Source organism: Melanerpes formicivorus, unplaced genomic scaffold (genome assembly GCF_026170545.1).
Source record: "Melanerpes formicivorus ecotype bairdi unplaced genomic scaffold, bMelFor1.0.p_v2 SCAF_8, whole genome shotgun sequence".
In the NCBI taxonomy this organism is placed as follows: domain Eukaryota; kingdom Metazoa; phylum Chordata; class Aves; order Piciformes; family Picidae; genus Melanerpes; species Melanerpes formicivorus.
In genome coordinates, this window is record NW_027142360.1 from 15,664,878 (window position 1) to 15,691,164 (window position 26,287).

General features: G+C 43.1%; 1 protein-coding gene across 5 annotated transcripts in view; it reads left to right on the forward strand.

The window, feature by feature from the left end:
- The window catches only part of STAB2 (stabilin 2), a 79,975-nt gene that overhangs the window by 35,751 nt on the left and 17,937 nt on the right, over nt 1–26,287 (forward strand). For all 5 annotated transcript variants that reach the window (XM_068142265.1, XM_068142267.1, XM_068142266.1 and 2 more), the window contains exons 29-52: nt 2,605–2,741; nt 3,114–3,228; nt 4,023–4,100; nt 4,306–4,398; nt 4,510–4,617; nt 6,195–6,326; nt 7,313–7,438; nt 8,494–8,550; nt 9,760–9,855; nt 10,580–10,775; nt 11,291–11,386; nt 12,208–12,253; nt 13,566–13,642; nt 15,118–15,243; nt 15,771–15,844; nt 17,670–17,741; nt 21,922–22,041; nt 22,499–22,546; nt 23,654–23,737; nt 23,838–23,984; nt 24,382–24,507; nt 24,849–24,908; nt 25,439–25,615; nt 25,698–25,787. In XM_068142265.1, coding sequence (XP_067998366.1) covers nt 2,605–2,741; nt 3,114–3,228; nt 4,023–4,100; nt 4,306–4,398; nt 4,510–4,617; nt 6,195–6,326; nt 7,313–7,438; nt 8,494–8,550; nt 9,760–9,855; nt 10,580–10,775; nt 11,291–11,386; nt 12,208–12,253; nt 13,566–13,642; nt 15,118–15,243; nt 15,771–15,844; nt 17,670–17,741; nt 21,922–22,041; nt 22,499–22,546; nt 23,654–23,737; nt 23,838–23,984; nt 24,382–24,507; nt 24,849–24,908; nt 25,439–25,615; nt 25,698–25,787 — 2,481 coding nt within the window. The remainder of the gene's footprint in view (nt 1–2,604; nt 2,742–3,113; nt 3,229–4,022; nt 4,101–4,305; nt 4,399–4,509; nt 4,618–6,194; nt 6,327–7,312; nt 7,439–8,493; nt 8,551–9,759; nt 9,856–10,579; nt 10,776–11,290; nt 11,387–12,207; nt 12,254–13,565; nt 13,643–15,117; nt 15,244–15,770; nt 15,845–17,669; nt 17,742–21,921; nt 22,042–22,498; nt 22,547–23,653; nt 23,738–23,837; nt 23,985–24,381; nt 24,508–24,848; nt 24,909–25,438; nt 25,616–25,697; nt 25,788–26,287) is intronic.

Sequence of the window (26,287 nt, forward strand, 5' to 3'; positions counted from 1 at the left end):
ATTTAAGTTAGAATAAAAACTCTAGATAGATTGATTGTCATTGTCTACTTTTTATTTTCACATGCTATCATCTGTTACTGGGCAGCAGTAACATTAGAGGTCCTATCTCACTGTAACTGTCACTGTAAGAATAAAAATCCAAACCAGTTTCTCCCACAAAGAGCTTAAAACCTAAATATAAGATGTGGATAGCAAATACATGGCAAAGGGAAAGGAGCAGGGGTGTGTTAATGAATAGCACCAGAAGTAGAACTCACAGTACTTCAGCTGCTTTCATGCTTTTCAAGGTTAGACATCTCAGGGATCATTAATGCACAAAATTGTAAGAGGGACCTCGGGGAGCTGCTTAAAAGAGAGGCCAGGGTGGCTAATCTAAATCTGTTATCTGCCTGGCCCTGGGCTCAGGCGACAGCACCGGACACTTGGTAGAGAAACTAATGGCATTAAAGAAATGAGCACAATAGGAGAGGTTGTTCACCAGCTAATATGCCTTTTAGATAATGAAGTGGGGGACAAGGAGGGGGCTTGGGGGGTCTAGAGGTGCTGGGTGGAAATTGGGAAGCAGATTTTTGTTTAATCTGTTGAAACAAGGAAGTGGAAATTTCTACCACACTTCAGATAGATGCTATCCCTTAAATTATGGTGGCTACAAACATGGGCAAAATAGGGAGGCATATCCATCAGTGGGGTTTTTAGCTTCATACTTGAGCAGGAATGTGATGTTTATCACTTTTCATAACCAACTTTTTTTTTTTTTGCTGGTGAGGAAGGGTAAGAAAGGGAAGTCTGTTGCTATTTCTATATTTAAATATTTAGAAGGTGACAGTGATGACAGATATAAGGAAGGATGATCTTTACAGAGGCAAAATTCCCAGCTATTTAAGGGAGCAGATTCCTTTCTCTGACTTAAAATGCAGTGTGGCTATCAAAGGACTGCTGCAAAGAAGCCAGCCCCCAGGCAGCATACCAGCAGCAAAACTGTAGGACCCAAGCTCATATTTCTCCCTCAAGTTTTGTAGTATCAAGAAGGGCAAGCTGTGGAGCTTGTGAAAAATTTGGAGAACCACATCTTTGGCAAGACTACATTCAAAACTTTATCTCTCCTTTTCCTACCCCACCACAAAAAAGCCACCAAAACCAAAACAAAAACCAACCAACCAAAAACCAAACACCAAACTCAAACCACACACAACTGGAAAAATCCTCTCCAATGGAGGCTCTCTCCATCTTCAAGGCAGATGCAAACACATGGAAGGTGAATCAGTCAATGCACACTGCAGAGTCCTCATCCCCCATTTAAAATCAGAGCTGTCAGTAGCAAGCTCCACTGCAAGCTCCAGTGCTAGTGGGAACAGATATCCCTTAAAGATCTTGAAAATACCAGCCATGGTGAAGTCTTATTCCACATGGGAACACCATGTCATGTGGGTTTCTTATTTCATGCTTCAGAGCCGTCCCTGGAGGTGTTCAAAAACGGATTGGACATGGCACTTGAAGCGATGGTTTAGTAGTCATGAGCTCTTGGGTGACAGGTTGGACTTGGTGATAGAATAGAATAGAATAGAATAGAATAGAATAGAATAGAATAGAATAGAATAGAATAGAATAGAATAGAATAGAATAGAATAGAATAGAATAGAATAGAATAGAATAGAAGTAAACCAGGTTGGAAGAGACCTTTGGGATCATAGAGTCCAACCTATCATCCAACACTATCTAATCAACTAAACCATGGCACCAAGCACCCCAACAAGTCTCTTCCTAAACACCTCCAGTGATGGTGACTCCACCACCTCCCTGGACAGCCCATTCCAATGGCCAATCACTCTTTCTATGAAGAATTTCTTCCTAACATCCAGCCTAAACCTCCCCTTGCACAGCTTGAGGCTGTGTCCTCTTGTTCTGTTCTGGTGCTGGTTGCCTGGGAGAAGAGACCAACCCCCACCTGGCTACATCCTCCCTTCAGGTAGTAGTTGTAGACAGCAATAAGGTCTGCTCTGAGCCTCGTCTTCTCCAGACTAAGCAAACCCAGTTCCCTCAGCCTCTCCTCATAAGGCTTGTGCTCTGAACCCCTCACCAACTTTGTTGCCCTTCTCTGGACACACTCTAGCAAGTCAACATCTTTCCTAAACTGAGGGGCCCCTCCTTGAGGTCTCTTCCAACTTTATTAATTCTCTGATTCTATGATCCTTCTATCACATAGCATTGAGTGATCTACAAGTGTAGGTTACTTGAAGTTACCAGTAACCACTAGTATCTATCACCACGGTTTTGAGGCTTTTAAAGACATTTAAATGTGTAAACGAATCCATGAGACAGACTTTTATGGGAGGCAACTTATGCATTTCATAATACAAACTGATTCTGGCACATTGCTTGTGCCCTTTAAATGCTGGGAATTTATCTTGTAAAAAATAGACACTCATTTACCATTTCTGTACAGCTGTATGTACTTTTCTTCCAGTCATTGCTCACTATAATAGTTTTTCCTGTCCAGGCTGGTCACAAAACACGTCACGTACTCCACCTTGCTAAGATGTCACCAGCTGCTATTTATAGATTGTCCTTAGGATGAATTATTTTAACCTCTTTACTTTCATGCAGGAGGCTGAGATAAACTCAGTGTTGTCCACGACCTCAAACCTAACTGTCCTCGTGCCTTCTCTCCAAGCAATTGAAAACATGGATGAAGATGAGAAAGCCTTTTGGATGTCAAAGAGCAACATCCCAACTCTACTGAAGTATTTTAATGGTTTGGGGGTTGGGGTTATTTTTAATGAAGTGCTTTCTATGCCAAGCAAGCCTTTGGTTTGAAGGCATTAGAGAAAGGCTGTAATTAACATTTTAAAGGAGGGACATAAGATTCCCCTTCTAGTTACTGTAGTTTAAATCACTCTAGAGGTAAAACAAAGGCATTATTCATATTATGTTAGAATTGTTTAAAGGCCAAAGTAAGATTGGCACGTAGGTAAACTGGGTATTGTACAAACAATTACTGCTTTAAACTATGGTTTTAGACACACTAAGCACCTTGGGGAGAAAAACAGAAAAAAAAAGAAGGAAAAAAAAAAAGAGGAAAGACATTATCTTGAAATCCAGTTAATTTCCTTTAGGTATCACGTACTGACAGGAGCTTACAGCTTTGCTGATTTCGAGAATTTATCATCTTCTGACATGCTGCCAACATCCCTACAGAGCAACTTTCTACACTTGTCTAAAGAAAATGGGGTAAGATGACCATTCTTGCATTAAAAATAAAAAGCACCAAGACATTACAGACCTGTATGCTTTAAAAGACTGTCACAAATTTAAAGGAATAGATCAATGATACAGGATGCTCAGGGAGATACATTAACCTGATTTTCTCCACCACTTTGCCTAGATGAAATTTGTCCGCAATATAATTTATTCCTAATGTGCAAACACTGGACAGCAGCCAAGCAGAAGCATAGTCCCCACCTCAAGCAGCCTTTGACTAAGAACATCAAATAAACATCTAACTTATTTCAGGGAAAGTAGAATGTCATGCATATGTCCACACATGCAACCAAACTACCAAAACTACTACAGCTGGCAGTCCTGCCCACTCAGCCTTTCCATTTAGTACTCCATATTCTCATTTTCTGGAAATACATATGGTGCATTTAAGTATTTCACCCACATTAAGGGGAGAAAAAGTTCCCACCTCCATACCCTGAAGGAAAGGTGCACAAAAATGAATTGCATGAATCAGCACAGGCCCTCATCCTGCCATGGGGTGGGGATGAACACACCTACCCCAAGCAACCACCCTGATGCAAGCAACCGTGGCATGCAGGGACCAGCACAGAGTCACAGAGTCAGCTCTTCTGTGCATGGCTCCCTGAGAGTAACCCAGCCTCCAGTACAGACAGGCGCAAGTGAAAGCAGCCTGGAACCCTAGGAAAGCATTTGGGAGGGCGTGGAAATCCACAGCATGAACTATTAGGACAACACTGCCAGTGTGCTTTGAAAAGAAGCCCACTCTTCTCTCGCTCTTTCAGAACCTCACCCTTGAGGGCGCTCACATCGTGGCTGGCGACATCACATCCACAAATGGGATCATACACGTTATTGATAAGGTATATGGTCACCTAGTGGGGATTTGGTCCTCTGCACTACAAGCAGTGTAACATTATGAACAAGCTCTTGGGGGGAAAAAAGGTGCTTGCAAAGAACAGCATTTTGTGCTTGCACAGAACAGCATTTTGTCTTGCATTTGATTCTTGCAGCTGTGACCACAGCACGCACACATACACTGACAGGTGTTATCTGCTCCCTCTTCAGGTCCTGACACCACTCCGCAGCACTGTCATGCCGAGGCTGCTGGACCGCCTGGAGCAAATGCCCGACTACTCCATTTTCAGGGGCTACATCATTGTAAGGTTTCACAGAGTTCTAAGAGTAGAAGCGATTCTCTGCTTTGTTTGCATTTGGTCTGTTATCAGGCTATCAGTGGTCATTCTGATTTGGTTTTGTGTTTCACAACAGCAATACAACCTGGCAAGTCAAATAGAAGCTGCAAACACATATACTGTCTTTGCCCCAGATAATGATGCCATAGAAAATTACCTAAGGGATAAAAAGTCTGCTTCTTTGGTATGTATTACTTACAAGACTTAACCACTCAGTATCTCGTCTCAGTTTCAAATAGATGGATTGAAAAGACACTAAAATAGGAAGAGGGATTTGTTTTCCAGAAATCAAATAAGTTTGGGTTTGTATTTAACACCAGAGGAGGTGAGAAGGGATGGATTCACCCATACTTTCCCAGCTTGCTGGAAGAGCCTAGCTGTGTGTTCTGGGTTTCATCCTTCCCTAGATCAGAGCAATTTGTGATTTGGTTTGGGGTTTTGTTTGGTTTTGCTTTGTTGTTTGGGGGGAGGTTTGTTGTTGTTGTTGAGTTTGGGGGGGTGTGTGTTTGTTTGTTTAACAAAGAAGATCAGAACAGGAAGGATCATGAATAACACTGAGTTTCCTAGGTGAACAAGTCCAGTCCTTTGTCACCACTGGCAACCCAATCATTAGTAACACCAATCATTAGTAATACCACAAAATATTCTGACTCTTTCTGAAAACTATCCAGAACTCTGTCACTCCTGTGGGAATGCTATTAGCCAGCCACTTTCTGCAAGCCATTTCTAACCTCAGGTTACGAGCACCATTGTTGGTCAGTCACAGGGCTCAGAACAATTTTCAAAATTTTCCTGGCTTGAACTATTTCCTCAGGCAAGTTGCTGCTGCCCAGTCCCAGGAGAACCACATCAGGCTCATGCCTAACCTGGCCATCAGCTCCCCCAGCCAGCACGGTCTTGTCCATCCCACCTCCCCTGCTGACCTGAGTCCTCATGCCCAGAGCTAGTTTATATTCTTTTGACAGCATACCTCTGGGCAGTTTATATCTCTTTATTCTTATGCCAGGAATGTGCTTTAGCTGAAACAACTTTCTCTGGCATTTGTGCCCTGACGTGTTTACAAGGCCAAGTAGCCTTCTCAATTCTGTTAGTCTCTGCCCAAGGTAAGCTGTTTCCTGCATCACCACAGTGCTCATTTCATGTTTGATCCAGTTCAAAACAGCTTTAGCAAATGCACATGTCAAGAGCAACACCTTGCAGAGGAAGCTTCACCCATAACTGTTCAATGACATTGGTGCTTCTCTGCCTCTTCCATAAATATTTACCCTGTCACACTCTGTCCCTACTTGCCAGGAAGCTAAGGAGTTCGAATGACTCATCCCAAAACATTTACCACCAATTGGCAGACCTACAGCAAAAGTCCTGCTTGCTGCCTCACCAGAAGAATTTGTGTATCATCAAGCTATGTCTGCTCAAATGACTTTTGAATGCTCTTTTAGTTGATTCGTGACATGATGTAATAATTTCCACATCACTTATAAGCGGCATTTATAACAAACGGGAAGACTCATAGGACATCAGTCCCATTGGATTCAGGTTGCACAAGTTCAATAGCCTTTTATCCCCCGTGGTCAATAGAAGTTTCATTAGGAGAGAAATGCAGGCTCTCCAGAGTAGGAAATATGAAATAACCTGCAAGCTGAAAAAGCTTCTCCTTAAATTCAGGCAATCTCTGTTTGGCTTACACCCTTTGAGAAAAGCTATCCCTAGTAACTTTTGATGCTTTGCAATGCATCTGTGACTGTAACTGTGTGTTTGCAGGATGAAGGGCAAATCCGCTATCACATTTTGCTGGATGAGAAGCTCCTGAAGAATGATCTGCACAATGGCATGCACAGGGAGACCATGCTAGGGTTCTCCTACCAGGTTGGGTTCTTCCTCCACAACAACCAGGTACTGCTGTCTGCTTTCTGTGAATCCAGCTCGAATTTCAACTAGCGTGCAGTCAAAAGCAGCTGTGCTCCCCCCATTAGCTTCTGAGATTTGACAGCACAGAAATTGCATTTCACATGAAATGCCTCTCTCAGACCTGATTAATCCAAAGTCAGTCTTGGAGGGATCTTTGATTGAATTTGATTTCAGTTGTGCTCTTCACATTTAGCATTGCAATTTAGAAGCTACTGTGGTAGACCTCTGTCTCTGGCAGCTATACGTCTGCATCACAAAGCAGTCATTAATCTGACCTCCAACAGCTATTAGAAACTTGCCTTCAATTATAAAACATTAATTCTATTTTCAATCCTAAGAGCTGAAAGCACTAGACAACAAATATTAATTGTCTTTCAAGACCACTCCTGGGAAAATCAGGGTACAGCAAGATTAAGCAACACACCCAGTTCTGTGGCACAAGGAAGGAAACTTGATTCTCCTTCTCTGCTCTAGAGCTCACTCTGGGCACAGGCAAAGGAGGACAGAAAGCTTCTCACCAAAGCAGTTTCAACCCTTCTGTTTGTAAAAGCATCTTGGGGATGCATCTGGTGAGGTCACCATGGGAGTACAGGGTAACAGTGAGATGATGAAAGTCCTTCTTGAAAGAGCAGCTTCTGGGAGGGCTTCTCTGAAGCCTCTCATTCCCTGCCAACAGCAGTCCCAGCTCCTGTCTTGCTTTAGGCTTCTTCTTCTCCACCCCATGGTGGAAAAACCTGCTCTGCCAAATCCTATTGCTAAGAAATTTCAACAGGCTGCAAGTCATCTTATGCCCTTCAGTCCAGTCAAGCTCTTAAATGCAGCGACTGGGACATGAGCAAGTGCTTGAAGTTAACCCCATTCAGTGAAATGAGCCTTGCACTTTGCTCCTTCTTTGATCTGCTAATGCTGTAGTTACCACATAGTTACTAAATATCTCTGGTGCTTGTTAACAGGTTTCAATTCTTTTGTAGCTATTTGTAAATGATGCACCTATAAGTTATACAAATGTTGCAACAGACAAAGGAATTATTCATGGGTTGGGAAAAGTCCTGGAAATACAGAAGAACAGGTGTGACATCAATGACACCAGGATCATTGTAAGTGGTTCTGTTTCTTAAGTGCTTCAAGGCCCACCAGAGAAATCTGTAGCCAAATACAGCTCAAATGTACAGGATGCCTGGCACTATTTCCCAGAAAGGAATGCACACGTTTTCCATAAATGATATTCCTATCAGATTTTTATTGTCTAGTAAGACAGCTTTTATCTTGCAATCAGTGTACTGACAGCTTGGATAAAATGTAACCCAAATAGCATAGGAATAAGCAAATCCTGAGTTTTAATTTTCAGAAAGTAATAGTAATACACTATTCTAACATATCTTTTGATCCAGGCCACTTGTTTATATACTAAAAAGGGGGAGAGGAGCAAAAAAATATATATTTTTAATAGGGAAAAACAATTTATCTTTGCACTCCAAGTGCAGGTTACCACTGCACATACACGTGAGCTCCTTGTACCCCCCTGAGTAAAATGTCCTTGTTTTGTTCCTTTACACATGGAATACAAATGGTTGTACTTTCCTTTGTTTTCCCAGGGAAATTTGTTTTCCCTGCTGTGTTCAACTGCAGCAACATACTTACACATTCTTTTAAGCCTTGCTAGAAGCAAGGACATAGCTGGACAGAAATAATATTAAACCTCGTGCACTAGGTACAACATGTAACTAAGCATCTTGAGGAAACTGACCTTACACAAGCAAATGATTCACATGCACATGTGGCATGGGACATACACGTGGTACAAGTGCTCCGTTTCAAAGCTGCCCTTGCACCACAGGCGAACCATATCCAAGCTCAGGACTTGCTGCCTCTTATGCTTTAAATGGGGAAGCCTTTGGGAATCATTGCTTTAGGAAAGCAAAAGAAAATATGCAAAAGAACTCTCCTTCTTCACCTTGGAAGAAGGTGTCCCTACAGACCTCCTGCCAAGCAGTGCAGCTACCCTCTCCACCTTTACCAAAGGGATTATCCTGACTGTGCATGCTGGGGTGCATATATTTAAAACATAGCTGGCAGTTAGGCATTTTCTGGTGAGCAACCTGTCTGCAGCTCTATAAATTCTACTAATTACCTCCCATTTGTGTTGCTTAAGGAAAAGTGCAGTATTTGTTCAAGCCCATCAAGGTGTCCCCCAGGAACAAAAGAAATAGTAAGTATTTTATCATTAATACTATTTTTTTAATAAAAAATGAGCATAGATTTATTTAATTCTGGTTTTAATATCATTACTTCAGCTTCAGTAAGTTATGTTAGATATTTCAGCCTGCTACATACATTGCTTACAGTCAGTAGACTCAATCCGCCCTGAAAGGAAGGCAGCAGAATTAAGTGTAGAGAGTTTTATCTTGAAAGCCCAGTTTCTAATAACGCACTGGAACAACTGAAGATGACTCAAACTGCAAAGGTTACCTCTCCCATGAAAAACTAAGGGAGTTGAATATGGTCTGGAGTACACTCGATGCAGGAAAAACTACAGAAGCATCTCTGAGCCTTTCAAATCAACGATGTACTGAAAGGTGTAAATTCAGCCTGTCCCCAGCAATATGGTGAGAGTGGTGATCAGAGGGAGAGTGCAAGACTACAGAGACTTTGGATGCCCAGATCCAGCACATGAGAACTACAGATATTTAGAGGTCACTCTCAACCATCACATGACCTAGAGTTTCTTGACATGCAGCTTTCTCTGGGAAAGTCTCTCTGTTGGGATTATATAGGCATATTTTCCTTTTCTTTTTTTTTTTTTTTTTTTTTTAATATATTATGACTGTAGGGATTGCAAAGTAGATCAAGTCTCATCCACTCCATTAATGTAATTGCTGACAAAGCCAAACCGAGTTGCTCATGCGTAAAACTCAAAAAACATTAACATTTCCTTTGCTAGGAGCAGCTGCATGGATACTTATCTCAACCTCCTAGCAGGGGTACAATGAGGTCAGCAAGGCTTCTTCAGCAAGCAATCTTTCCCAACTGTGTCCAGACCTAGAAGATAATGTTTCAGTAGCTGGTTTTGCAGAACTTCAGCAGTCAGCGTGCAAAGAAAAAGTAGAAAGGACAAGAAATGTGCAGGGGGAAAAAAATGCTTGTCAGAATTCAGAAAAATAATCTGCTCAATTCTGAGCAAAGGCAGTATTAGACACAGCACTAAAATGCCACAGGCACCAAGCTAAATTGATCCCAGGTTCACCAGGAGAAAATCATTCAGTTAATGTATTTTGATTTTGAAAAGTATTTCCTTCATTTTAATTGTGAATGCAAGTCAGTGCACAGCATGCATAAAGTTAATGACCCATCTTTCAAAGCATTTGATCAATATTACTCAGAAGTGCAACTGTTTCTCTGTTGTGGTTTTTTTTTTCAGGCAGGGAAGAAGAAATACTGTGTTTTCTCAGAGAACAACATGAGAATATACACCATCCAGCTCAGGTGCTGGACAAAGTGTGCTAAAACCGTCATTGTGAGTATACCCTTTCTGTTATGGTGAAAGCCAGGAACTCACATTCTGGAACTTCACCATCCTCATAATCCCCACTAAATACATAGAGCATGTCAAGGCAGTCCCTGACAATTGGTCTTTGTTCTGGATGCAGCAAAGACTGGAAACTTAAAGTCAGATGATAGCTGCAACATAGGAAGGGCTGGGAGCTGATGTGGTACAGAGGGAGCACAGGTTTGGAGAGGGTAACCCCATGCTTGTCCCTAGCAATCCCATTCAGTGGGAGCATGGGTTTGGAGAGGGTAACCCCATGCCTGTCCCTAGCAATCCCATCCAGAGGGAGCACAGGTTTGGAGAGGGTAACCCCATGCCTGTCCCTAGCAATCCCATCCAGAGGGAGCACAGGTTTGGAGAGGGTAACCCCATGCCTGTCCCTAGCAATCCCATCCAGAGGGAGCACAAGTTTGGAAAGTGTAATCCCCATATCTGTCCCTAGCCATCCCATCCACATTTCCCTGGGGTGGTGGAGGGCACCTGGGTCCCATCAAACATTTGGGGTAGCAAACAGAGCCCTGGCACAGTATAAAGCAGAGCCAGAGACCAGGAGAGATGAAACACTGCTAAAAATTCAGTTTTCCAGTTCACCCTCAACCTGCAGCAGTTCCAAGAGTCGATATTCAGCAGCCACTTGCTTGCTGCCACGCTTGCTACCCTGACCTTCAACACAGCATTTCTGGGTTTACAGAAAAGGGAGTGCTGCGCAGGTTTCTTCGGGCAGCAGTGCCAGCCCTGCCCGGGGAAAGCAGGGAACACATGCTCTGGAAACGGAGTCTGTCTGGATGGCATCAACGGCACCGGGATCTGCGAGTGTGGAGAGGGGTTTGTGGGTACAGCCTGCGAAAGCTGCACTGAAGGCAAATATGGCCACAACTGTGATCAAGGTACTGAGCAGCCCCAAATCACTCAGGCACACCTGCTACTCTTGTCAGATGTCAAAACCTTCCCCTTAGATCTTTTAACTGTGCCCATTCCAGAGTCTGGAAAGTCACATCACACTCGGGGCAGTAGGCCAGTCTCAAGAACATCATTAACCCTTTTCCTTCCCCATTATGGCATTTCCTCTGTGCTCCCTTGTTTGGAGATAGCACCTTCTGAACCATGTCCAGCAAGACTAACCCTCCACAGCATTGCTTTTTCAAATGTGCTTTCCCATTAAAACACAGGTTTAGTCCCTGTATTTGGCAATAGAGGAGATAAGAGCAGATTTTGAATTTAGATTCACTCTGTAGATAGAAGTCAATAGGCAGAAGCCAAAGCATTTCTTGAAACAGCCCAGAGCAGAATGTGCCATCAAGAGAAGACATCTAAGCCATCTCTCTTGCCTTCCTTTCCCCTCACTGTCTTGCTGTGCACATTGCTACCCTGATCAGGTTTTTCCTCCTATCTCTCCTCGCAGTGTGTGCGTGTGTCCATGGGAAATGCAGCAGTGGGATCAATGGGGATGGCTCCTGTGAATGTGATGTTGGCTGGAGAGGAGTGAGGTGCGAGACGGGTGAGTGTACCCCTGGGGCAAGAAGTGAGCATTTTAAGAAATACCAGAGCTACAGTTGTGATCAGATCCCATTGCACTACCAGATATCCGGCAGCTTTCCACATGCAGCGAAATACAGCTGACACTCCTGTGCTATGACTATTAATTACTGTACTAAAAGAGAGCCAGCTAAGAATGTGAGACCTAAATGCCTTACTCAGCTATCCTCTACCTGTGTCATCCTGTATCTGCCCCAAAATAATAGCCCATTTTTTTAGGGCTATATATTTTTCAGGGCAGTTACCTAGCTCATTTTGGACACAGATAAAAACCCTCTCAAGTGCTTCAATAAGTTGATTCAGCTCTACTGCACTGTATTAAATAACTATTTCAGAACTCTATGTATAACAGTACAAAATAAACAATGCTATAAGCATGTTAATAATAGCATTCCAAGTCAGTTTTACATTTGCTCAAGGAAAATTATACTATTGAAATGAACTTTAGAGTGATTATATCTGAGCAAATTTCAGTTATTTTAATTATGTAAGTGTAGGTTTTTCTAACCTAATAGTGTGCAAAACTCTAAATGACAACAGGTAAAGGACAACAGAAGTATTTTCCTGGTGATACATGGTCGTGCCGCCTCCTCCTCACAAAGGAATTTAAGGGGTACCCACTGATTTGTGCAGATGGGTCTCTACACAGATTGACAGCAGGGCTGTCTGCTGCAGAACTCAGATTCCAGTTCTGCATGGTGGGAATGAAAGACTGGGAAACTCAAAAGAGGTTGACCCCAACGGTTTTGATCTCTGCTTCATCTCTTGTTTTCCCTCTTGCAGAAATCAAAGATGATGCGTGCAACGCCTCCTGCCATACCAGTGCTAAGTATGTATGAAGTCCACTTACTTGAAGGACAGGAGGGAAAGGGGAATATCTTAACAATGCAAAAAATATAGTCCATTTTGCTCTTTTATGAAGACTTCTCAGCAGCATAGACAACACTCATGTTCTGCCACAGAGATAAGGAGCAATGTTAACAATGTATCCAGTGATGAGGACAAAAAGTTCAGAATGTGTATGTCAAAAGGGGGAACAAGTGGGATTTACTCTTTTTTTGGTGGGTTGTGGAAATGTGACATCCTACCATGGCATGCAATATACAAAGAAATAGAACCTGCAGCACTAGAGAGCAAGAGGCCAGGGCAAGACTGATCACAAAAAGTGGATTTCTGAGATGGACTTTGTCTGCTTGTCCCAGTTGTCCCATTCATCATGACACATGACTAAAAAGGAGCAAGTCATTGATCCATTTATTGAAGTGCACCCACCTGCCATTAATGATTAGAGAGCAAGATTCACATTACCCAATAAATTTGAAAAAATGATCAAACATGAAAGGTGGCTGGAAAGGGTCCCCATTTTCAGCCATGGCTCTTCCATAGGAGCAGAGAAACTAGAGGGGCAAAACCCTCATTTTCCCCATTCTTAACTCCACTTTGTGAACCTCAGTTCACAGCAATGACATTTTACCAGGCTTTCTTGGCAAAACTCCACTCTCATATTTGCTTGGGGGGAATCCTACACATGTTGACATCAAGACATTTCTGAGGTGAGAAGCAAAATGTTCTCTTGAGCCTTATTCATCCGCTGCTGTAGGTATGTGTATAGATGCAGGCATAGCAGGAATGGCAGGCAAGGACAGGATTGTGCTGCGTTGTGACATTGTCCCTGGGTGACACTGTGAAGTGATCCCTGTGTTATACAAAGTTTTTTTGGTAGTAAACCTACTCTTGTATACACAAGGGCATACTGTCCAAAAACCCAAATCTGAGCCCAGAAAACTCAGACATGTGGCTCTCATGCCTGCACGTCAGTTCAACTTCAGCCCGCAAAAAAGCATGTGCACAGTTTTCAGGTAAGCAGGCATGCAACTGCTAGGGTTCTGCACAAGAAAATAGGACTCTTGCTAGTTAAAGTGTGCCATTTTAATCTTTGAAACGGTGCATCCAAAATGCATTTGTAAAGCTTGGTCAGAATAGGTTCGTTTGTATGGTTCCAGCCACGTCATACGGTATGGTTAAATGCCTTGTTATTTCTATGTAACATTAGGTTCAGAACAATGCACAAAAGCAAGGGCCGTACAGGAGACCTGATTACTTTGGTTTTGTTCTTTTAATGTCTCCATTTACTTCTTCAGCTGCCTTCTCCTGTCAAACGGCACAGCCTATTGCAAGTGTGCAGCTGGTTTTGAGGGGAATGGGACACTCTGCACAGGCAAGTGGACTTTATTTCTTCCCCTTTAAAATAGAAAAAGACAAAACATGCTTGAAGCAGTCTGTGGTCATTGTGGAGCTGCTGAGAGATGACCACCCTATGTACCAGTTAAAAAACAGGAATTGTTGCCAATTTGCTCAAAATAAGCAAGAGCCCAACAGGTGCAGATTCACAGCAAACAAAGGGCTCAAACTCTCCAAGCTGTGAGGCATTGTGCTAAGGAGACCAGAGAAAAGGGAACATGCTGTGCACAACTCAGGCCCCATTGTTTGCAGAGTAATGAAACCTGGATTATGACTTTTACTCCTTTTCCTAACAAAGCCCAGCCAAGAGAGGCCAAGTCAGGGTACAATAGCACTTCCAGCTATTGGAAGCTCTACAGCCCTACTGTTTCCTCAGCTCTCTGAACTTGCACAGATTTCTGAGTTGGTAAAATCAGCTTCTTTAGACCAGAGAGATCTGAGACCTCCAGAAAGGCGCAACAGCATTTTACCCTAGGTGTTCCTTCAAGAGTCTTGGATATCCAGACTTATGAAACAGCCTGCTTCCAGCTACACTGATTGCAATTAATTTTTTCAGCTGTTTCAATTAATCCTTAACTGATTAAAGTACTAAGGCTTTTGAGAACAGAAGCATAGTTGTCTATTCACAATAGTTGGCAGGGTTTTAATCCACGATTTTAACATTCTTAGTGGGGCTGCTTTCGTTTTCTCTTCTGGCTCAAATCAGCCAAATCCATTTCAATCTACTGTTGGGAAATTCCCCATGTGCAGGAAGAGTTGAGTGACACAGGTCACCCACAGTAGCTCTGCACTCACCCTTATTCCCCTGTACATAATTCCTGGGCAAAACCAGCTACAGGATAAGTAATTTCTCCAGTCTGGCTATTACAGCTTCTGAAAGTTAGGATCTTTTGAGGCAAAAACTGAAGTAATTTTTTGGTTGATCTTATTCACCTTTGATCTCAGGGTAATCTGAGCAATTAATTTTGTGAGCCTCTGACTCATCCAGAATTGGAGAAAAGACACAAATATCCACCTGAATAGCACCCAGAGAATTTTGTAACAGAAAGGCTGGACAGTATTATGGTCTAGACCTCTTGAAAGAGAAGAAATGTGATCTCAGTGTGGAAAAAAGCAAGATAAGGCAGAGCTTCACATTTAATCAAGAGAAGAACCTGAAGGTCCCTTTATTATGCTTGGTTGAAATGAGCAAAATCTGAACATGGGAAGTTACTGTATGTCTGTCCTGGGTGAATTCAACAAGACTAGAAGCATCTTCTCAGCTTTCACTCTTGTCATCTTGTAAGGTGTATTAAATACCTGGCACTAATGAAATTATGGCCTCTTAAATCAGAAAGATTCTCTGTTCAGAAAATGTTAGCAAATCTATTTAAAACATAGAGACAGCTTAACCTGGAAAGCAAAAAGCCATTTAAGCACGTGGGTTTAGTCTGGTTTGTTTTCACTGTTCAGCTATTGATGCTTGCAAGACCAGCAATGGTGGCTGTTCTGCCAAGGCAGAGTGCAGAAGGACAACGCCTGGCAAGAGAGTGTGCGTCTGCAATGCTGGGTACACTGGAGACGGAGTTGTCTGCCTTGGTAAGTATTGCGATGTCCCATATGTCACACAGGACAATTACAGCACTGAGAGTTCCTGTACACCAAAGATCTTTCTTCTACTATGAGCCAGAAGTGAAGTTTCCTGATACTACGGACCTTGATGCCAAAGATATCTCTACCTGCCATATGGTTGGTGCCATTTGACAAACCATGCAACCACAGCGGTGTGGTGTGACAACACTGCTTGAAACAGATCTGCACCTCAGTAAGGATAGGCCTGTCTTCAGCAGCTTGATACACTAAAGTTCCTCTGGCCATTACAAAGACATTTAGATGCTCTTGTACCATACCTCTCCAGGTGTGGTTTTAGAAATGCTGGTAGCAGCATTAGCCTTCACCATGACAACTACAAGACCTAGACTAAGCTATGAAGTAGTTAAGGGAATTGGTTTCATTGATTCACAGTTGTCTTAGACCTGCATTCCTAGTATACTTTACTTAAAATTCTCCCTACTTGGGTTTTCAGAAGTCAATCTTTTTTACTATATTGTTTCTGTTTCATAAAGAAATCAACCCTTGTCTGGAGAACAATGGTGGATGTGACAGAAATGCAGAATGCACCCAGACTGGACCCAATCAAGTGAGTACTTTGTCAGTACAGATAAATAGAATTGGTCAACTGTTTACAGTTGGGTAAAGAAAAATTTGTCCATCTCAACTTTGTTTTTAAATGGAGGAATGGATTTTGTTTTAAAATCCTGAAAAGTATACAGTTCCCTCAGAAAGCTATTTGAGAAAGAATGTGGACAAACATGAAAAAAATTAATTTCAGTAAAAGAAATCCAAAGCTTTGGAGGAAAGCAGAGTTTTGCCGGTTCAAGCAGTTGTTTTTCTCTACTGGGAGGTTTTGATATGAAAACCTGTCAGTTTAAAAGTATTACCAGATAATGTTTCTTTCACTGTTATAGAAACTGTCCATGGAAAAATTCCATTACAGACTAGCCCTTTTCCCAGCATAGCTCAAACATGCTCACATGAATACAAAACAGACTGCATCATAGTTCTCTTATAGGGGTTACAGCTTACCAGCATCCACTCACTCCTCCACATTTGTGCATCTCACATGCAGAAGTGCTACTTACTCTCCAAAGAAAAGGATGCATAAAAAGACAAGGGATGAAAAGAGAAACAAATTGGCCCAGGCAATCAAGTGACACAGATTAGTGTTTCTATTTTTAGAACAGCTTCAGGAGAGGCTGAACACCCTGATTGCAGCACTTCTTATCATCGCCCTGTCATGTCATATTTGCTATTGGCAGGGCTGCAATCCTGTGAGCGCTGCACGACAGAGTCTCCTCAGAACCAACACACAAAACAGTGACCAGAAGTCAGAGTCCACATCCTGACTTCTAGTTATCCCAGGACAGGAAGGGCAATAATCCTGTCAGTCTATTTGGCCAGTACCAGTCAATTAACTTTTTTCCTTAGCTATCATTTGCAAGTCAGGACATTTCTAGTGGGAGCACAGAGCCACCAAACTCCTTCCCCATCCCTCTAGATAAGATAGGTGGTAGCTATTTTTTTTCCATACACCCTCACTGCAGATAGGTACAACATGATTATCCTACTCATAAGAATATGGTTAACATCAGAGTAATAATAATCTTCACTGTAAAATCCCAGCACTGCAGATCCAAACACACAAAACAGAATAGGGCTTTCAGTCATCCAGGTTCATAAACCACTGCTGTTACACTGCCAAGTAGTTTTATTTCTGATGCAGAAATCTCCTTGAATTTTCAGCCATGTACATAGTAAATGTGAATCCTAAACTGAAAATCATTAAGCAGTGAATTGGAGAGGAATATCAGATATTTCCTTGCAACTAGGGTTTTTCATGATTGTGATAACTGCAAGTGCAAAACAAAGTTACTGTGATGTATCAAATACATTACTGCTGCATCAGTAATATCAGGACACAATTCCAAGTGTGTTTTGAACATAGGTTTCATCACTTAAAAAAAACAACAAACAAACAAAAAAGACCCAGAAAAACCACAAACCAAAACAACCAAAAGAAGAGAAGAGAAGGGAATATCAATCCATGCAGATAAAATGAGGGGAAACATACTAGGGGTTTAGCCTGTTTTGCTAGCAAAATGACCATGTGCAGACATCAAAGGCATCATTTCAAATGATCAGGACAACAAAGGAGAGACAAGAGATAGTCAGTCAAGGAATGGGCAGATAGAGCCTCTGAGAAATTGTTATTCCCCAGTCTCAGTCTATGGTTGCTCGTGATGGCAAAGAAACTGCTGTATGATGCAATTTTAGCTTAGTAAGTAGTATACTTTATCACTGTGAAACAATGTGGGGGGGAAGGGGGAAAGGCAAATTAAGTGTGTGCTATGGTTTTTTAAATATCTTCTTTCCCTGTATGCATATTTTTTGGTTTTGCTTTGTAGGCCATATGTAATTGCTTGAAGGGGTACTCTGGAGATGGCAAAAGATGCACATATATCAGTCTGTGCTCACAAGTGAGTATCCAGTTAAGAAGAGGATTTAGGTTCTTGTAAGCATTACATTCTGGATTTTGTATGCATTTAAAAGTAAGTCAGATATGCCCACAATCAGTTTATGTTAATTGACCTAATCTTTAAATGTGCTCGGTTCAGAATGGGCTTTAGTGCCGTGGCTATTTCAGAAACTGAGTATGAAGTAAAGGTTTTCCCTGGACCACAGCCTGGACATAACAAAAGTGAGGGCCTAGATTCATCACTCAGTCTTAAAAACCCACTTCAGATTGGGTCTAGACAAACAGACCCCGGTCAGTAGTGGCAAAATGTCACTCATATCTTCTCAGCATATTTTTTGTCATTACTAGAGTTCATATAAAAAGCTACTCTCTAAGTTTATGTCTGCAATAGAGGGATTACCTATATTTCAATTACTACTAAAATAAATAAATGAGTACAGTTTCTAGGCAAGGCAATTAAAGAGTTTGTTTCAAAGTGTTCAAGTCCATGGGACCCGACGGGTTACACCCACGGGTACTGAGAGAACTGGCAGATGAGGTTGCTAAACCCCTCTCTATTATATTTCAAAAGTCCTGGCAGTCTGGTGAAGTCCCCACAGACTGGAAAAGGGGAAACATTGCCCCCATCTTCAAAAAGGGCAAGAAGGAGGAACCAGGGAACTACAGGCCAGTCAGTCTCACCTCTGTGCCTGGAAAGATCATGGAACAGATCCTCCTGGAGTCACTACTCGCTCAAAAGAATAGTGAAGAGGTGATTGGGAACAGTCAGCATGGCTTTGCCAAGGGCAAATCCTGCCTGACCAACCTGGTGGCCTTCTATGAGCAGGTGACAAAATTAATAGATGAGGGGCGAGCAACTGATGTCGTTTACCTGGACCTGAGCAAAGCCTTCGACACTGTCCCACACCACATCCTGGTCTCCAAACTGGTGACACATGGGTTTGATGGGTGGACCACTAGATGGATAAGGAACTGGCTTGATGGTCGCACCCAAAGAGTGGCTGTCAATGGCTCCATGTCCCAGTGGAGGCCAGTGACAAGTGGAGTCCCTCAGGGATCAGTCCTGGGACCTGTCTTGTTCAACATCTTTGTGGGGGACATGGACAGTGGCATTGAGTGCACCCTCAGCAAGTTTGCTGATGACACCAAGCTGTGTGGTGCAGCAGACACGCTGGAGGGAAGGGAGGCCATCCAGAGGGACCTTGACAGGCTGGAGAGGTGGGCACAGGCCAACCTCATGAAGTTCAATAAGAGCAAGTGCAGGGTCCTGCATCTGGGTCGAGGCAATCCCAGGCACAAATACAGGCTAGGCAGTGACTGGCTGGAAAGTAGCCCTGAGGAGAGAGACTTGGGGGTGCTGGTGGACAAAAAGCTCAACATGAGCTCTCAGTGTGCACTTGCAGCCCGCAAAGCCAATCAGATCCTGGGCTGCATCAGGAGAAGTGTGGCTAGCAGGTCGAGGGAGGTGATCCTCCCCCTCTACTCAGCCCTGGTGAGACCCCACCTGGAGTACTGTGTCCAGTTCTGGAGCCCCTATTACAAGAGGGATGTGGAGGTGCTGGAACGTGTCCAGAGAAGGGCCACGAGGATGATCAGAGGGCTGGAGCACCTCTCCTATGAGGACAGACTGAAGGAGTTGGGGCTGTACAGTCTGCAGAAGAGAAGGCTCCGAGGTGACCTAATTGTCGCTTTCCAGTATCTGAAGGGGGCCTACAGGAAGGCTGGGGAAGGACTTCTCAGGATCTCAGGTAGTGATAGGACTAGGGGGAATGGAATGAAGCTGGAGGTGGGGAGATTCAGGCTGGATGTGAGGAGGAGCTTCTTCACCATGAGAGTGGTGAAACCCTGGAATGGGTTGTCCAGGGAGGTGGTCGAGGCCCCGTCCCTGGGGGTGTTTAAGAGCAGGCTGGATGAGGCTCTGTCCAGCCTGATCTAGTGTGGGATGTCCCTGCCCATGGCAGGGGGGTTGGAACTAGATGATCCTTGTGGTCCCTTCCAACCCTGAATGAAACTATGAAACTATGAAATGACACCTACATGGTACCTGTAATGATAAAAACAACCCAAAACCTACAGTTCACATTGTTGATGCTCAAGGGCTACTTCTAGCAGTTCTAAGAGCCAGGTGCTAGGGAGCCAAAGAGATTAGTCTACAGTGGATCAAAACACCTGTTTATTTTTAATATTCTCTTGTCCTTAAGTCTTCTGGTGCAATTTGGGACCATGTCTGTACACCCTGAATAAGAAAATTATCAAGTGTCAGCATACACATCAGCTTCTTGGTCTGAATTTCTTCTAGTCTAATCAGAGTACCAAGTCCTCACATTGCTGCAGCATGACCAGTGAAATTCATGTTAGGGCAAAGAGGTGCTCAGTGGGCCTGGGCTCCCTGGAGTAGATGTTTCCATCAGAGGTCCCAGCTTGCAGGCTCACTTAGGACAGAGTTCTCATGGGGCAAGTTGAAGAGCAGAACTCCACAGCCCCTACAGCCACTTAGTCTGAGTCTTGAACACATCCCCATGGATGTATGATACAGATAACAACACTGCCAGCTGCAGCAGAAGCAGTTCAGTGAATAGGGAGACAGAGGAGGTGAAGAGGTGGATGGGGAGAATGGAAGCCTCTCTTGATGAGAAGGTTAACAAGAGGGGGGGAAAATGAAAACACAACAATCATTCTCCACACCAAACATCTCCTTTCTTTCCCTCCACAACACACAATGCAGGGTTTCCTATAGTATTCCTCACTGTGTCTGTCTCTTACCACTGCAGGCTGAGATTCAGCCACCTTTGTTTCATACTAGATAGCTCGCATACTGCAAGCCACATATTTGCAAGCGACATGGTTCTCTGCACCAGCAGCATTGCTTTACTTCTTGGCAAGCTGCAGCAGGGGCATACCCACTCTCCCATGCACATCAATCTGCTGCTCTGTGCACAGCGACAATAATTCTCACCCTCCCAGCCCGGCCTGTCAGCAGAACTTCTCTAATTTTGAGAGGCTGCAGACATGAAAGAGCAAGGGTTAAAACAGAAGCTGGAAGAAGGGGAGCTCAAAGTTATGATCTACTGCTTCCTACAATTGCCTTATCCCAGCAACGTTGCTTCCAACTATCTAAATATGCCTGGTTAATTGGGTATATAACCAAATGTTATGAGAGGTGAAACTGTCAGACTAGAGACCAAATTAGCTCCCCTTTGGCAAACCTCTGTGCAGTAAAGCTTCATGGAAAGCTGTGATAAACCCAAGACTGCAAACGGTTCACCTAAAGCTAGGAAACTAATAACAAACACACCCAAAGCCACTACTTACCACAGTCAAGTCAAGCCCCACTAGTAACTCCCAAAGAAACTTCTACTCTCATTCATGGCCCATAGGGAAATCTGCATGAAATGACCACTGACAGAAAGGACACTATGAAAAAAAGCAAAAGTGAAGATGGCTTCTCAATTTTTCCTGATTTGCTCTCAAGTCTAGGATAGAAACTTCTTTGCAAACTGAGGCGCTAGTTCACTGCCTGGGCAGAGCTCTGACCCCCAGCATGCTACTGCTGGATGAGGAACTTCTCCCCCTAGCACAGGGAGCTTACTGGAAGCAGATGGCTAGGTCAGGTGCATCATTGCTTCTCCAAGCCTTAGGTCACGTTGGTGGTGCACCCAGAGGCAAACAGCTGTTTTAGAGGAGAGCATGTATGGCAGGTCCCTGTTTCAGCTGACCTGGGCCATCAGACAGAGAACAATAAACAGTGCTATGATAATGCTTATCTAGAAATCCAGGCTCCTAGCACCGTACAAGTCATTTGCAGCTACAGATAGTTCCCTTCAGTCTAAGTCACTGCTGGTTTGCCAGACCAGCTAAGTCAAACCATCCCCAAGACGCAGAATGAAACCCGGTTGGAAATGTTTTGGATCCTTATAACATTATGAACTGAAGATATAAAGAGGTAATCAAAACTACATCCTCTGCATAAAATGAGAGTTATTTCCTATGAACCTTAAATATTCTTTATTGTTTATGAGAAAGTATACACTGTGAGAAGTTCCAGCAAGGTCCCGTTTCAAAGAGCTGTTCTGATTAAGTCTTTCTAAGCTACAGACATTGAGGGCAAAAGTGGTGAACTAGACTTGTTCTGCACATCTGGCAACCAAGGAATTAAATATTTTCCATTTTAATCTCACAAGAATAACGGAGGCTGCAGTGAATTTGCCATCTGTAATGACACAGAGTTGACAGAAAGGACTTGCACCTGCAAACCGAACTACGTTGGGGATGGATTTAAGTGCCGAGGAAATATCTTCCAGGTAAAGCGCTGCACCTGTTTCTGTCCCTTATTTTTCTTCAGATAATTATTTAATAAAATGTTTCTCTTGGAATACATCAGGTTGGTTTTGGTTGGGTTTTTTTTCATTAACAAATGGGTAAATCTACTACAGAATTTGAAAGAATCCCAATCCAAGGAGCCAGGAATAGGAACAGGATGCTGCAAGATAACATTACCTGCCCAAACAAAAAAAAAACCCAAACCAACAGACACACAATTATTAGAACTGCAGTATTTGGGAGCTATCATTGGTATTTTTAGATTTCAGAGAAGCATGTTCTTTGATAGAGCAAGGTAAGAATACAACAGGAGCAGGTGGGCAATGTCTATTCCAAGCCAGAAGTTCTCTTTCTTTACAAGAGCTGTATTTGTTTGTGCTTCACAGATGCTGTCCCACATTTGCAGCACTTTAACAAAGTCTCATTTTCTGATTGCAGGAACTTCTTAGGGACTCCAACACATCTAGGTTTTATTCCCACTTAGAGGTAAGAAAAGGTCATGTACTTTTTTTTCCTTTCTTTTTGAGAGGCATGGGTGTTCCTCTTGGTTTGGGGAGCTTTTTTAACCTTCAGGAGAGGGGCAGGGACCCAGTATGAATAAGGCATGCACCAGTATCTTTCAACTTAACTGGAACTGGACTTGGATCACCAGCCACTAATATTGGAGATGTTCTAGTTTAAACTATTAACTGTCATTAAAACCTCTAGAAAATTAATAATAAAGACTGAGATCCTACAGAAATGTAGGTGCCCCACTCACAGTCTCAGATTTTCTAACACATCTCTCATTATTTTCATGCAAGTGAATACCAGTCTCTTTCTATCCCTGCTGCATTTACAAACTGCAATGCTGATTGCAGTTGCCTCTTGACAATGTCACAGGATGTTGGTGTGCATTGCCAGACAGCAAGTGTGCACCACTATGTGCTTTTTGGGGACTGGCAGAAGTAATTCTCTATTTACCAGAAGTTGCAGAGCAGCACAAATCTGTATGGTGACCTTCTAGTCCAAAGACTCATTCTAGCTTTGATTGTGCTGCCATGGTAAACTGCTTCCTCTCACCTTAGCAGAGCTCTTCTTATTATTTTAGTTCGTCAATGGTGATTACAAATTGCCTGCACTACCCCAGGTCAGTTTGGACCTCTAGCAGAAGTTAATCTATGCCTAAGTACTAGCAACCATGTATCAGCCAAACGCACATACAAACACCTGCACTCCTCAGTATCTCAGGATGAAAGTTTTATTTATCTACCCTTGCCAGGGAGGGAATAGCCCTCCTCCACCCTCCTGATGCTTAGAATTAGTTGGCAGCTTTCCCTCCTCTTCTCCTGTTCATCATTGCAGAGGAAATGGAGACTTGGCTATAAGCTGAATCTTCTGTTTGATACCCATGGGCACTGGTGACATACAGAGCTGGGAAGGAAAGCCACCGTTGTATAAGTCTCTCTCACTTCACATTGCAGGGAAGGGAAACCAACATGCATCAGGAACAGCACTGCAGACTACTTCCCACTGAGCAGGGCTGTCCCCATTGCTGGATGGCATTATGTACATCAAAGACTCATTATTTCTTTGTCCTCTTAAATTTGGCAGGCTTTGTCTATCAGAGATATTGCAGGCCCTGGACCTTTCACTCTGTTTGTACCTCGCACAGACATACTAAAGAGTGACCCACGAGTAAGTAAGAAAGCCAGAATGTTTTGGTGAGCTGGCCATGAGGCTTTGGAGTTACAGACCTTGCTCTTCTGCTTTTCAACTCCCCTGCTTTTGGCTGCAGGTCAAAGACTGGATTGACAAAGGAGTGATGGCTCAAGTCCTCCGGTACCATATGGTGGGTTGTGCTAATCTGTTGTACAGTGACTTGACAACAATCACCAACGTCACCTCTCTCCATGGGGACCCAATACACATCAGCTACTCTCAGGTAACAGACCATGAAAAGGAATGGGTCAGAATAATAAACCAGTCTGCTATCATTCCACTTTCTATGTTTTTTCAAAGCAGAGTGATTCCCTTTCCTCCTCTGATGTGCAAAAATAAACAAAGAGTATTAAACCAAGGTTGTCCATTCAGCTGAATTGTTCAGCCCCTATCTGCTGTGCAATGTTTTACAACCCTTGTTTTGACACCCTATTTTATCCTCAGATTCTGACTTTATTTCCATGAGGAGAGCCTTAAAATACAAAGGGCAGTTTATTAAAACCGAAGCTGTTTGCTGCACAGAAAGGATGTTCTGGCCTCACTGTATCAAAGAAATTTGGCATCAGCCTCACCCACCCACATAAGGTTCCACAGAAAACATAGTTTTGTTGCCTTTCCAGAACTCAGTGGTTTTGAACAACAATGCTGAAATCGTACTCAGCGATGCTGTGGGCACAAATGGCGTGATCCATGTCATAAACCAAATTCTGGTCCCATCACGTATGCAGGATTTCCCCCTTAAGAAGGTATGTGCAGTTCATTGTCATTCTCACCCTAGGGACTTTCCACATTTGCTATTAGATATCTAAGTCATGTAAGTCACAAAAACCAGTGATACTAAATAGGTCTTATACAAATTGTTTGGCAGTGCTGAACAAGTTAAAATTAGAGATAAACTTTGCATTTAAAATTCATTCAGGAACTACAGTTATTTTTAGAACAGCATAAGAGGACTTCTACACAGGGCTTTTATTGGCACTGATTTAGTAGCAAAAAGTGACTTACAGGATAAAGCAATATACCTGCTTTTTGAATATCCATATAATGTATTTATTAGATAAATTACTGAGCATGCCTTTCATTGTAGGAAAGCCTTAAAATGGTTGCAGCTAAACATGGATATGTCCTGTTCAGCAGTTTGCTAGAGGTAAGGACACAAGACAGCAGTCGTTGGGCAAAGGTTTTAAACACTTTTCTTGAAAACAGGAGCACAGACACGGAAAGTAGTGTCACTGGCAGAAAGATGGTCAGTGGAGCCAAAGGGTTCACCACACAGTACACAGCCCTGGTTACCATGTGGTCCATCTCACACAGAGGTGGAGGGATGTCAAGCAGACCCACAGCCATCTTCCTCCTCCCCATTCCATCCTACTGTACACCAAATTACATGGCCAAGGTCTGATCCAAGTAGCACTTTTTTGAGAACAAATCTGGGCAGTCATCCTGCTTTCCAAGGGGCAGCCCTGGGTGATGAAGTACTTCTGAGAATTGAGTCATGGAACTAAACTTGGACACCTCAATGCTAGCATGTTTTTTTGTAGTCATATCGCTTTCAGGCTGCTGACTAGGCAGCCCACAACCCATTGCATTCTAGTTACACCAGACATGCAATCCATAGGGTCAATGTCAGCTTAGGTGGAGCATTAATCTCCCACCCCAAATTTTGGTATGTTGCAGAAAAACAACCTGCTTGGACTGATCAACGATCCTATTCACAAACCCGTCACGCTCTTCTGGCCCACAGACACAGCTGTCCGTGGGCTGCCACAGGAGCAGCAGGATTTCCTCTTCAAGAAGTCCAACACTGACAAACTGGTGCAGTACCTCAAATTCCACATTGTCCGTGATGCTGCAGTAAGTCTTTCCTTTATAGGACCATTGCGAAGGCCAAGACGTGCAAGCCCAGACACATGCATATCCCCTCTTTCTTCCCCAGGTATTGGCCTACCAGCTACCAAGCTCCACCTCACTGAAAACCCTGCAGGGCTCCAATCTCACTGTTAGCTGTGGAGATAACATGGAGATTGTAAGTGTCTACTCTCTCCTTGCCCCTGAAGAAGCACCTGCTCATGCAGACCCCACTGTGCCTGGGCATGTGCCCCAGAAAGGGTCAGTAGCATCAAAACTCAAATGGTTTTGTAAGTCCATGCGACAAATGCAAAACCAGGCAGATGCTTTGTAAGACTCTTTGGAGTTGTCATTTTCTCTTTTGTAAAATGCTATTTCTCCAAACAGCTCTCAATTACCTCAAAACTGAAGAATCAGCACATTTTAACTTCTCTTACAATGAAACACACAATAGAAAACTAGTAAGATGACTCTAGCTTTGGCAGAAGCCACATCTGCATGTAAACTCTGGTTTGTAAGTATTTACAAGCTAAGATTGCAGGTGCACACACAGCCTGCTAAACCAGAACAATGGCTCATGTTTTTCTTTGAGAATGTACAGGATCCCACCCACATAATCCCTGCCAAGCATCTGCTTCTGAAAATATGGCTAAGCCTAACCCTGTGTAAGGTAAACTT